This window comes from Scyliorhinus canicula, chromosome 4, assembly GCF_902713615.1.
Source record: "Scyliorhinus canicula chromosome 4, sScyCan1.1, whole genome shotgun sequence".
Taxonomy (NCBI): domain Eukaryota; kingdom Metazoa; phylum Chordata; class Chondrichthyes; order Carcharhiniformes; family Scyliorhinidae; genus Scyliorhinus; species Scyliorhinus canicula.
Genome location: NC_052149.1, coordinates 33,448,130 through 33,461,878, shown reverse-complemented (window position 1 = coordinate 33,461,878; position 13,749 = coordinate 33,448,130). Strand labels below are relative to the sequence as shown.

General features: G+C 44.0%; 1 protein-coding gene across 24 annotated transcripts in view; it reads right to left on the bottom strand.

Annotated features, from left to right (window-relative positions):
* The window catches only part of LOC119964463 (receptor-type tyrosine-protein phosphatase F-like), a 529,423-nt gene that overhangs the window by 84,845 nt on the left and 430,829 nt on the right, over positions 1-13,749 (bottom strand). For all 24 annotated transcript variants that reach the window (XM_038793980.1, XM_038793995.1, XM_038793985.1 and 21 more), the window contains 2 exons: positions 5,920-6,043; positions 894-1,069 (listed from right to left, as the gene is read on the bottom strand). In XM_038793980.1, coding sequence (XP_038649908.1) covers positions 894-1,069; positions 5,920-6,043 — 300 coding nt within the window. The remainder of the gene's footprint in view (positions 1-893; positions 1,070-5,919; positions 6,044-13,749) is intronic.

Sequence of the window (13,749 nt, the reverse complement as noted above, 5' to 3'; positions counted from 1 at the left end):
ACCTTAAACATTCACTCCCTCCACCATTGATGGACAGTGGCAGCAGTATGAACTATATACAAGGTGGACTGCAGCCACCCACCAAGGCTACTTCAACAGCACCTTTCAAACCTGCGGACTTGTCACCTAGGACAAGGGCAGCAGATCCATATTAACTACTGGCTGCAAATTCCGCTCCAAGCCACACACGACCCCTGCTTGAAACCAAATTACTTTTCCTTCACTGTCATTAGATTACAGTAGTGGAACTCTCAAACTCCCTTTTTAAAGCAATGTGGACTGCAGTGATTTGAGAAGGCAGTTCACAACCACCTTTTCAAGGATAATTGGAGATGGGCAACAATGTTGACCTTGCCAGTGACGCTCGTATTACATGAAAATTAAATATGCAAATGTTTCAATCCAGCACACATTTTATCAAAATGTAATTAGGAAGGACATTTTAAGTTAAGTAACTGGTCATATTATTGTGTCATAGAATGGTTACAGTATGAGGGGCCATTTGGCCCAGCCTGTTCTCCTAGTCATGTAACCCAGGTATCAGATAATTAATATTTGAAACATGATCTGCTAGCACTATGAATTACATCTTGGATTACAGACCTTATTCGTGTTGTTTTCAAAGGGTCAAACATTTGCCTAATTAGTAGCAAGCATACAGCCTGTTGTGCAACTGAGATACTAGAAACTTAAAATGTTTCAGTCTCCCAAACTTCACCCAATAGTCCACTGTCAAGGGGATATTCCAACTAGATCCTAGATAACCAAAGTCAACAGATTTAAATTGCAAGACCTCTGGGACAAGGCATACGGCACAATATGTATTGCTATTGTGACAATGAGCTGCATGAAACAATCATCCGATCAATACTCCAAGTACAGCAATGACTTACCCTCGATTTTTCTTCTAGTCTTGTCATCATTACTATAGTGACAGTCCTTTGCTCCCATACCATTCGCCAAAAATCACTGAGTGTTTCCGGAAGTGGGCCCTGGGTGGCAATGTAGGCATTCTGTTTCCTGTACCCATCTATGTAATTGGCATTCAGGTAGTCGCTGCCTGGCACCCCTGTAAGAATACAAAACACTTGATCAAATAGCTTTGTGACACCTAGCAAAACCTTTTACAATGGAAGAAAATGGGCAAATATGTTCCAAGGAAAGAGTTATATATCATGTGAAATTATTGAAATTTATGTGCAAATACTACAATATTGCTTTAATATTTTTCCTATTTTCTGCACCCTGTTCTGAAAACGCGATTCATCATGACAGTTTCTTCACGTGTTAGTAATTACTAATAATTACTCCTTTCAAGTTTTAATCTCAGTAATATGTGTTGGCAGGCTATTCAGCTGCGGGATCATCACAGTTAACTTTAATCCTGTCCTCCAAAACATACACACTTTCAGGTTGTGGCAGATAATAAACAGGATCTAGAAAGAAGAAATAAAAGCAAAATACTGTGGATGCTAGAATACTTAAATAAAAACAGACAATGTGGATAAAATCAGCAGGTCTGGCAGCATTTGTGGAGAGAAACCGAGTTAATGTTTTTGATCTAAATTTTCCTTCTGCAGAACACATGATCCGAATAGTTAACTGTAGAAGCAAGATTTTCCCTCATTTTTATCCCAGCTACACTAAAGTACTGTCCTATTATCACCCCAAATAGGAGCAATGCACTCAGCAGAAATCAAGGAGCACACCTGAGGCTTCAATATGTGTATGGTCTGCTTCCTTCAAGCCATTCTGCGGGTCCGAGATGTAGAGGAGCTGGTCATCCGCATAGTGATACTCCGTGCTCTCTGCCTCCTCTTCTGATGCCCTTCCAACCTTTTGTGTCTTGCAGCGCGATCACCGGGGGTTCAATTGCCAGGGTGAACAGGAGCGGAGACAGGGGCATCTCTGTCTTGTGCCTACGTGCAACGGGAAGTATTCAGAGCTGGAAGCGTTGGTCCGAACACTCGCCTTGGGGCATCGTACAGGAGTTTCACCCATGAGGTGAACCCCGTCCCTCGCCCAAACTTTTCCAATACCTCTGAGGTGCTTCCATTCGACTCTGTCGAAGGCCTTTTCTGCATCCAGGGAGATGATCACCTCTGGGGTTCTTTCCCCGATTGGGGTCAGTATCACAATCAGCAGACATCTAATGTTCGCAGTTAGCTGTGTACTCTTGACAAAGCCCGTTTGGTCCTCTGCGACCACTTCTGGAGGACCACAGTCGTAAGTATTTTTGCATTTATGTTAAGCAGCGGAATAGGTCTATATGATCTGCATTCCACTGACGCCTTTACAGCTCTGGGATCGTCGTGCCCTGAGTTTTTAGCATTTTCCCCATTCCGTCGCTTGCTTTCTGCATGGCGACCAATGCCTCTGTGACTGCCACTTTGACCGCCATCTGGATCCCCACTTTTATCGCCTCACTCATTGGCATCAGTTCCCGTGTCAGGAATGTCTTCCATCCATCACCAGGTTTGGGGGGGCGGGGGCAGGGGAGGCTGTTCTTCGGGTTGTCGGTTTGCCTCTCTTCAGGGTGGCCAGGGACCCTTCGCCTCGTGGGTGCGCCAACTTGTCCATCTGCTGCTCTTGGCCTTTTCCTCCACTCCTGCCTTCTCGGTGGACTCTCGAGCTCCCATTTTCTGGCATGTTGTTTCTATTCTCTCCCTTTTCTTATTTGTGGGTGAAATAAGTCCAAATATTCGGGCTAAATTTGACTAAAAGTTTCTATTTGGTTGTATTCTGGAGGAGAGCCACTGATATGTGACTGCTCAGCACATCACCGTCACCGGAAGCCTTGTTTCTTTAACGTTGAGGTAGAGATTTGCATATATGAAGAAATATGATAGAGAATAGTGACTGACCGGAAAATTGAGAAATGTAACTAGTACAAAGTGCATGTTTGATAATCCATTTGTATTACTTTATTAGTGGATGTCAGAATTATAGGTGGTAGAACGTACTGCTTTATAAGAACTGATTGGAATCCAAGGAAGATGGCTGCGGTTGTTGGACTTCAATCATCTAAATCCCAGGAAATCACTGCAGGAGTCCCTCGGAGTAGTGTCCTATGCCCAATCACCTTCACCTGCTTCATCAATAACCTTTACTCCATCATAAGATCAGAAGTGCGGATGTACACTGATGATTGCACAATCTTCAGCACCATTCACAAACTCTCAGATAGTGAAGCAGTCTGTGTCCATATGCAGCAAGACCTGGAAACATTCCGCTTGGGAAGATAAGTGGCAAGTAACATTTGCCATACAAGAGCTGAACAATGATCATCTCCAACAAGAGAGAAAATCAAACCATCTCCCCATGGCGTGACTGTCATGGAAAACCCAACCGTCATCACCAGCCATATAAATACTGTGGCTACAAGAGCAGGTCAGAGGCTGGGATTTCTGAGGAGAGCAACTCATCTTCTGACTCGCCAGGGCCTGTCCACTCTTTACAAGGCACAGGTTAGGGGTGTGATGGAGAGCTCTCCACTTGCCTGGTTGAGTGCAGCTTCAACAACGCTCAAGTAGCTCATGCCTTCCAGCTGCTGGATCAGCACCCCATCTACCAAATTAAACATTCTAATTGGAAAGATTGCTTTCTTAAATAGATTGTAAGTGTCGCAACTCACTATTTGTCAATGTACTCTGTCGATTATTCTTTTGTCTACTATGTACATACTGTGTATGTTCCCTTGACCGCAGAAACATACTTTTCACTGTACTTCAGTACGTGACAATAAATATCAATCAATCAATCATGTTATCTTGAAATCTTAACACTTGCAGACTTGTAATACAGCCTTGACTGGTTTTGAATCCAATCACAAGCAGATGACAAAATGTATTCTGGACCGAGTGCGAGTTAGTTTTAGCTGTGCAGGTGAAGGCTTCATATGTCATATGCATTATGGGCAGCAAGGTAGCACAAGTGGTTAGCACTGTGGCTTCACAGTGCCAGGGTCCTAGGTTCGATTCCCTGGTCACTGTCTGTGCGGAGTCTGCATGTTCTCCCTGTGTCTGCGTGGGTTTCCTCCGGGCGCTCCGGTTTCCTCCCGAAGTCCAAAGATGTGCAGCTAAGGTGGATTGGCAATGATAAATTGCCCTTAGTGACCAAAAAAGGTTAGGAGGGGTTATTAGCTAACGGGGATAGGGTGGAAGTGAGGGCTTAAGTGGATCGGTGCAGACTCGATGGGCCAAATGGCCTCCTTCTGCACTGTATGTCCATTGTAGGACTAAGCAGTTAAAATGTTCATTTGCATAAACAAAGCACGAGCAATGAGACATATACGGTGCAGTTTGTTATTTGAGAAACTTTACTGTTGGAACTATTTGCAATGTAGAGTATTAACTAATAATAAAGTTCAGCGATTGATGCGATGTTGACTACTGAAACATAGCAACAGGAATGGGCCACTTACCATTGAACCTGTATTGCCATTCAGGGAGATAAAGGCAAATCTGTGACCTAACTCTACATATCCACCGTTGTCCCATATCCTTTAATATCTCTGTTCAGCAAAAATCTTTGTGGAAGATTTGTGGAAGAGAGTTACAAATATCCCTCATCGTGCAGAGAAGTGCTTTCCAATTTTACTCCTGAAAGATCTAGCTTTAATTTTTTGATTGTGTCCCCCATTCCAAGATTTTCCAATCAGCAGAAATAGTTTCTCTATCTACTATATTGGTTTCCTGTTAATATCTTGGAAACTTTAAACAAATCACCCCCGACCTTCTAAATTCCAAGAAATGTAACTCGAGATTGTGCAATTTCTCCTTGTAATTTAAGCAATAGAGTCATTCTGGTAAATCTACACTGCAGTCCCTACATACATCCATCCAAGATGTGGTGCACAAAACTCCATGTGTGACCTAATCAGGATTTTAGGATAGCTGATGCTCTTTATATTCGGGTCCTCTAGTTATAGAGGTTAGCATTCCATTAGCTCTCTTGATTATCCAAACATGCGGATTAGGGGCAAGAGTAGGCCATTCAGCCTCTCGAGTCTGCTCAATAAGATAATGGTTGATCTGATTGCAGCCTCAATGCTACGATCCTGCTTACCCCCAAAATCCTGGTTCCCCTATTAGCCAAGAATCTATCTACCTCACTGACCCTGTGTCCACCAAACTCTGGAGAACAGGGTCCACAGATTCATCACATTGAGAGGACAAATTTCTCCTCATCTCCATCTTAAATGGAAGACCCTCTATTTTTAAATATGTATGCTCGTTCTGGTGTCTTCCACAAGGGGAAACATCCTTTCAGCATCCACTTTGTCAAACCCCCTCAGGATCATATGTTTCAATAAAATCACCTCACATTCTTCTAAACTCCAATGGGTGAAGGCCCAACCTTACCTCATAGCATAGCTCCTTCCTCATCCAGGAATCAGTCAAGTGAACCCTCTCGGAAGTGCTTCTAATGCAATTATGTTCATTCTTAAATATGGAGACCAAAACTGTTTACAGTACTCCAGATGTGGTCTCACCAATGCCCTGCACAACTGCAGCAACACTTTCCTACTTTAATATTCCATTCCCCGTGCCATAAACTACAATATTCCATTTTATTTCCTAATCATTTGCTGTACTGACACACTAACCTTTTGCGATTCATGTAGCAGCGCACCCAAATCCCATCTCTCTCCATTTAGATAATGTGCTGCTTGTCTATACTTCCTGCCACAACCTATCTATATCTATTTGCCAACCCTTATGTCCTCTTCACAACTCACTTTCCTTCATATCTTATTTTCACGCCTGTTCATGACATTTTAATGATCTATGTACCTGGGCACCCAAATTATTCTTCACCTACAGAATCAATATCACACACACAAATAGCTCAAATATGTTACAGCAATTCCAAATAAGGTGCAATCACAATAAGTTAAAGATCTGCAGCTATACTTGCCATCGACAGAGGTGAGGATAACTCTTGAATGGTCATAGGCTATAACATTAGCATAGCGGTTTTTCGGTTTGTTCACTTCCATGTTAGAGTTCTCCCATGTGAACTGCTGGCCAGGATCAATTGACTAAAAGTGAATAAAGGAGAAGATAAAATTAAGGGAATGGTTACAGAAAATAACTGACAATTCTGAACAATGCAGGTGCTGGCAAACTGCAAACATAAATTAGCATGGATTGAGCCTCATGAGGAGTTCAATGAGGTTTTCACTCTCTCAAAAATTGACTCCCTCTATTTAAATAAGAACAGAAAATGCTGGAAATACTCAGCAGGTCATGCAGTATTTGTGGGGAGAGAAACAAAGTTAAGTGTCAGTCAGTCTGAACATTGCTGACAAAATATCAAACTCTGCTTCTCGCTCCACAAGTGCTGAGTATTTCTAACATTTTCTGTTTGCATTTATATTGCTAGCATCTGCGGTATTTTGCTTTAATATTCTCCGTTTTAAATTTAGACTTCATTGCATGTTTTTCATTTCTATTTGATCACTCGTATGTGGACACGTTGTCTGGTTATTTAACAGTCACAATGGAAATTCAACCCCATGTTAACCAACTGAAATAAGTTCATTTTAAGCCGCCAACTGGGCATTGACTCATGCACAAACAAGCGAAAACACCTATTACAATAGTAACAAAACTAAAATTATACCTACTTATTTAAATGAAGCAACATACATTGAAATATTGGCTGTCACCTTAAAAACTGATTGATGGCGTGCATAAATAAAACATTTACACTTTTTGATCAGGTAAACAGCAAAGTCAAGTACAAGTCAAATACAGCTTGGTCAAATATAACTTGTTTTAATCCACCACAACGACAAACTTGAAAAAGCACACCATAATATACAAATGCAGTGAATTTGCCAGGAGCAGAATGTCAAGCAGTGTCATTTGATAGGCCACTCATTAATCTTCTAGCATGATTCTTCATATTGTGACGAAACAAGTCTGGGCCTGCAATTCTTTTTAATAATCTTTATTGGTGTCACACGTAGGCTTACATGAACAGTCCTATGAAGTTACTGTGAAAAGCCCCTCGTCGTCACATTCCAGCGCCAGTTTGGATACACAGAGGGAGAATTCAGAGTGTCCAAATTACCTAACAGCACGTCTTTTGGGACTGTGGGAGGAAACAGGAGCACCTGGAGGAAACCCACGCAGACACGGGGAGAACGTGCAGACTCCGCACAGACAGTGATCCAAGCTGGGAATTGAACCTGGGACACTAGAGCTGTGAAATGCTAACCACTGTGCTACCGTATGCATTGTTCTGTTTTTGGCTTCACATTCTAGATATGCCGTCATTTTCTACAAATCAGAATGCCACACATACCTACCGAATGGGTATCCTTTATCTGAAATCCTTGAGGCCGATTATGTTTCAGTATTCAGATATTTTCAGTTTTCGGATCTACTATACACATGGTAGGCTGAGGTCCACATGCTTTCGCCTAAGCCTAGGCTAGCTATAGTGTGGCAATACTAGATTGTTCTCCATTTGTCAACTCTCACACATCCTACCTCTTAACCTGTAAACTGTATTTGTTATATTACTTACTGTAATATATGTTACTCATTTGCTTCTTACCAAGATGCTCTTAAACTAACAAGTGTAGTTGCCCAAACTTAAACAGCTAAACTGTGAGTCTGTTTTGTCTCCAATACTTATACTAGATATTAAATAAACAGGATTGAATAAGAAGAACTATGATTAACTGCACTTGCACTCTAAGCTAACTCTCTAACCTCTGGTCACTAGTCACAATACACGCGAAGACTCAGATTGAGTTTGTCTATATACCCCTTGTTAGTGCTGCCATCTAGTGATCACTTAGCTATTATGACTACTCATTAACCCCTTATGTATATGCAGATCACTACAGTATTAACATACAAATTAACTGCGCAACCACACAAACAAAGTTCACTTTTTTTGTGTTCAGCTTTCGGATGTACAGGCAAAGAGTTTTTGACCTGTACCAATTGAGTAATAATTGTACATTACAATTAGCACCAATTAGTGAACACGAGAAAGGGTGGGCAGGATGCGTGGAGAGAGGGTGACGGGGGGGGGGGGGGAATGTGCCGGGGAGTGGTGGGGGGGGGGGGGGGGGGGGGGGGGAGGAGGAGAGCATGCGAGAGAGGGGACGAGCAGGCAGCGAGAGGACGGGTGCGTCGGTGAGAGGGCAGGCACATCAGAGAGAGGATGGGCGCGTCGGCCAGAGGGCGGGCACATCAGAGAGGGCGACGTGCCGGAGAGGGACGAGTGTGCCGTAGAGGGACGAGCGTGCCGGAGAGGGACGAGCATGCCGGAGAGGGACAAGCATGCCAGAGAGGGGACGAGTGTGCCGGAGAGGGGACGAGCGGCCGGAGAGGGGACGAGCGGCCGGAGAGGGGATGAGCGGCCGGAGAGGGGACGAGCGGCCGGAGAGACGACGAGCGTGCCGGAGAGGGGACGAGCGTGCTGGTGAGACGATGAGTGTGCTGGAGAGATGACAAGCATGCTGGAGAGGACGAGCGTGCCGGAGAGGGGACGAGCATGCCGGAGAGACGACGAGCGTGCCAGAGAGACGACGAGTGTGCCGGAGAGACGACGAGTGTGCCGGAGAGACGACGAGTGTGCCGGAGAGACGACAAGTGTGCCGGAGAGGGGATGAACGTGTCGGAGAGGGAAAAGCTGCCGGAGAGAGAGCATGTGAGAGAGAACTGGAGCACGCAAGAGAGAACTGGACCACGAGAGCAAATGGGCACATGCGAGAGAGGACGGGAGCACGCGGGAGAGAATGGGAGCACGCAGTAGAGAGGGTAAGCAAGGAGAGCGTGTGCCCGAAAAAGCGCTTGCCTGACTGAGCATGTGTGTGAGAAAAAGTGTAGGAGAGAGACTGAGTCTGAGTGAGTGCACATGTGTGGTTTAGCATCGTCAAGAGAGGGAGACAGTGAGTGAGAGCGAGAGAGTCCACTTACATGAAATGACAGTCAAAAAATATTAGCATTTACTCAACAACCTCCCACTGTGACATGGCTAAGAGCTTAACATAACGAACTGAAAAAAAAAACTGATCAGTCGCACTGGGGAGGCTCATATGGACTGTTCATGACAGGCTACAAAGTGGCCTGGTTCAATGTGGAGTGCAGGAGATGGCACTACGAGGACCAGGCATAGCTAAACATTAGGTGTCAACTTGGTGAAGCTCCAACACAGGTCTACTTGCATGCCAAACAGTGGATGCAGCATGTGATAGGCAACGTTAGGCGATCTCAAAACTCACGGATCAAAAGCTTTGCAGTTTTGTTACATCCAGTTGTGAATGATGGTGAACAATAAAACAACTAACTGGAGAAAGAGACTCCACAAATATCCCCATTCTCAATGATGGTGGAGCCCAATATATTGGTGCAACAGATAAGGCTGATGAACCTCCAATCTGTAATGCAGAGCGCATGATCCATCTCGGGCTCCTCCCTAGATCCCACGCATTACAGATGCCAGCCTCACATGCAGGTGAAAATACCAGATAGTGCAAAAGCTGACACCATCCAGGGAGTAGTACTGAAGACTTGTGCTCCAACTAGTTGTGCCTCTCGCCATGCTGTTCTAATACAGCTGCAACACTGGTATCAGCACTGCAGTGGGGAAAATTGCCCAGGTATGTCCTGGCCACCAAAAAGACATGATGGAAGGCGTAATTGACATTGCTACCGAATGGCACTTACACAGCTCTAACCTGCTCACCAATAATCAGTTTGTGTTCTGCCAGGGCCACTCAGCTCCTGACCTCATTACAGCTTTGGTCCAAAATTGGGCAAAAAAGCTGAACTAAGAGGGGAGGGGGAGGAGAGTGACTGCCCTTGACATCAAGGCAGCATTTGGCTAAGTGTGGCATCAAGGAGCGAAAGAAAAACTGTAGTCCAATGGGAACCAGTTTGGAAACTTACTTCACACAAAGGAAGATGGTTTTGGCTGTTAGAGGCCAATCATCTCAGCCACAGGACACTGATGCAGGAGTTCCTCAGGGTAGTGTTAGGCTCAACCATTTTCAGCTGCTTCATCAATGACCTTCCTTCCATCAGGTCAGATGTGGATTCAGGTCAGAAGTGGATATTCACCAATGATTGCTGCATTTAGCACTATTTTCAATGCCTCGGGGATTTAAGCAGTCCACATCCATATGCAGTAAGGCCTGGACAACATTTCACACTTGGGCTGATTAAGTGACAAGTAACATTCATGCCACACAAGTGCCATGCAATGACCATTTCTAATAAGAGAGGATCTAAATCTAACTATCCCCTTTGATATTAATGGCATTATCTTCATAAATTTTGCACCACGAATATCCTGGGAAATACCATGGACTAAAAGCTGAACTGGACCAGCCATAGAAGTACTGTGGCTACAAGAACATATCTAACGCTGGGAATTATGATGAGTAATTCAAGTCCTGACTCCCCACAGCTTGTCCAACATCTACAAGGCACAAGTCAGGAGTGTGATGGAATACTCTCCACATGCCCAGATGAGTGCAGTTCCAACGACACTCAAGAAGCTTGACAATATCCAACCCATTTGATTGGCAGCCGATCTACCACTTGAGGCATTCACTCCCTCCGCCACCAACACACAATGGCAGCATTGTATGCAATTTGCAAAATACACTGTAGCAACCCACCAAGACATCTTCAGCAGCACCTCTCAAACATATGACATCTACTACTTTGAATAACAAGGGCAGCAGGTGCATGGCTATACTACCAATTTCAGATTCCCCTCCAAGCCACACAACATATACTATATCAATTTTCCTTCACTGTTGCTGGATCAACATCCTTGGGACTCCCTTCTTAACTGAACTGTATGAGTATGTACTTACACCAGGTGGACTGCAGTGGTTCAAAGGAGGTGGCAACGCACCGCCTTCTCAAAGACGATCAGGAATGGGTAACAAATGCTGAACTTGTCTGTGATCCTCACATCATACGAAAGATAAGAAATCTGATGCTACTGTGAAAATTCCACGAAAATAATTCATCTGTGTCATTCAAGGCACAGTTCATAGCACTCTCATACTTGAGTCACAAAGTTGTGAGTTCAATTGCCACTCCAGGGCATGAGCATAAAAATCAAGGCATGTGCTCTGGTGCAATACTGAGGGAATGCTGCACTAATGCAGGTGATGTCTTTTGGATGTGGCATTAAACCAAGGTCCTCGTCTGTTCTCTCAGGTGGAGGTAAAAGGGTCCATCGGGCAGGCAGGTGTGTTATCGCCCATGTCCTGGCCAATATTTATCCTTCAATCAATATCAAGAAAACAGATTATCCAGTCATTATCACATTGCTTTTTGTGGGAGCTTGCTGTGCAGAAACTGTCTGCCGTGTTTCCTAAGTTACAATAGTGACAACATTTCAAAAATGTTTAATTGGTTTTAAAGTGCTTTGAGACATTCTATGTCATGACAGCCTCTATATACATCCAAGTCTTTCATTTCTTCCTTTCCCACAATGAGAATTAGAGGAGCTGGAATAAAGCTAAGAAAAATACCTTAATACAAAAGCAAAATACTGAAGATTCTGGAAGTCAGAAATAAAAGCAGAAAAGGCTGGAAACACTCAACTGGTCTGGCAGCATATTTGAATAGAGAAACTGAGTTAACATCTTAATTTCTTAGATTAAAAAAAATGCAAAGCCTATAATCAGTGTAATTTTGAAATACTTGAAAGTACCTTGGGACACTTTTTAATTAGAGTAGAAGATGGCTCATGTAGATTACAAACATGGCTTAGATCCAGCCATCGTTGGGCTAAATGCCCTGTTTCTCTGATGTTGGTTTTGTGGAATTCTAAATGTTGTCAATCTGTGAAACTATTTTGTTTAAATTCAAAAGGAAATTTCAATAAGGACTGCATTATAAAGTGGCTACTGACTTGACTTCAATCATAACATACAAGAGGAATTTGCTAGAAGAAAAATATACTTCTAAAACCAAGATTACAGCAGCTATATGTGCAAGTGCAATGACACAAATGATTTGTTTCATTGCTGACATTTTTATAACACTTGCTTTTCCTGCAACTAGCCAGCAACATCTCAATTTATAAGCCATCATAAAATGATTAGAGAGGATGGCTGCAGGAAAGTCCACGCCTACAATCTTTTTAAAAGTAAATTTAGAGTATCCAATTATTTTTTTCCAATTAAGGGGCAATTTAGCATCGCCAGTCCACCTATCCTGCACATCTTTGGGTTGTGGGGTGAAATCCATGCAGACGCGGGGAGAATATGCACAACTCCTCGCGGATGGTGACCCGAGGCTGGTATGGAACCCGGGTCCTCAGCGCCGTGCGGCAGCAGTGTTAACCACTGCGCCACCGTGCCGCCACTCCTGCAATCTGCCCTTAAAGCTGCTGATCACATTTTTCTAATCACATGGGGAAACCAAATGAAGCTCAGTCGGTTTCCACAGGGAAAAGAAACAGAAAGTCAATTAAACCCTGACACATTCCAATGGATCTCCAAGTGACTAGTTTTACAGTGGTTTCGCTGCAGAGATAGTAAGCGGCAGAGGAAGACCCAAAAAGGATGAGGTGTAAAAACAATTAAATGAAATCTAACTAAGAAGCAACCTATCATTATGAAGTGCTTCCAGAGGTTGGTCATGAGACACACCAACTCCGTACTCCTAGAATGCCTTGATCCACTGAGATTCGCATACCGCCACAACCGGTCCACAGCGGATGCCATCTCCCTGGTCCGACACTCATCCCTGGAGCATCTTGACAACAAGGACTCCTACGTCAGACTCCTATTCATGGAAGGCGAAGCTGGAATCAACACCATAATCCCAGCTAATCTCATATCAAAACTCCAAAACCTAGGACTTGGCCCCTTCCTTGCAACTGGATCCATGACTTCCTGACTGATAGGCCACAATCAGTAAGGAAAAACAACAACACCTCCTCCACAATAGTCCTCAATACCGGGGACCCGCAAGGTTGCGTACTTAGCGCTCTATTATACTCCCTTTCCACACATGGCTGTGTGGCAAAATTTGACTCCAACTCCATCAGTTTGTTGATGACACGACCCGAGAGGGTCGAATCTCTAACAATGATGAATCAGAATACAGGCGGGAGATAGAGAACCTAGTGGCGTGGTGTAACAACAACAATCTATCCCTCAACATCAGCAAAACCAATGAGCTGGTCATTGAAGCAGAGTATCGTACACACCCCTGTCAGCGAGGTGGAGATGGTTGACAGCTTCAAATTCCTAGGTGTGCACATCACAAACAACCTGTCCTCGTCCACCCACATCAAAGCTACAACCAAGAGAGCACAACAGTGCCTCCTACTTCCTCTGGAAACTAAGGAAATTCGGCATGTTCACATTGACTCTTACCAATTTTTACAGATACACCACAGAAAGCATCCAATCTGGCTGCATCACAGTCTGGTAGGGCAACTGCTCGGCCTAAGACGTTAGAAACTACAGAGTCGTGAACACAGCCCAGTCCATCACGCGAACCTCCTCCCATCCATTGTCTCTGTCTACACCTCCCACTGCCTTGGGAAAGCGACCAGCATAATCAAAGAGGCTATTCCCTCTTCCAAACACTTCCATTGGGCAGGAGATCCAAAAGTTTGAGAGCTAACAGATTCAAAAACAGCTTCTTCCCCACTGTTACCAGACTCCTGAATGACCCTCTTATGGACTGAATTGATCTCCTCGCACATCTTCCCTACTGAGTAGTACTACACTCCATATGTTTC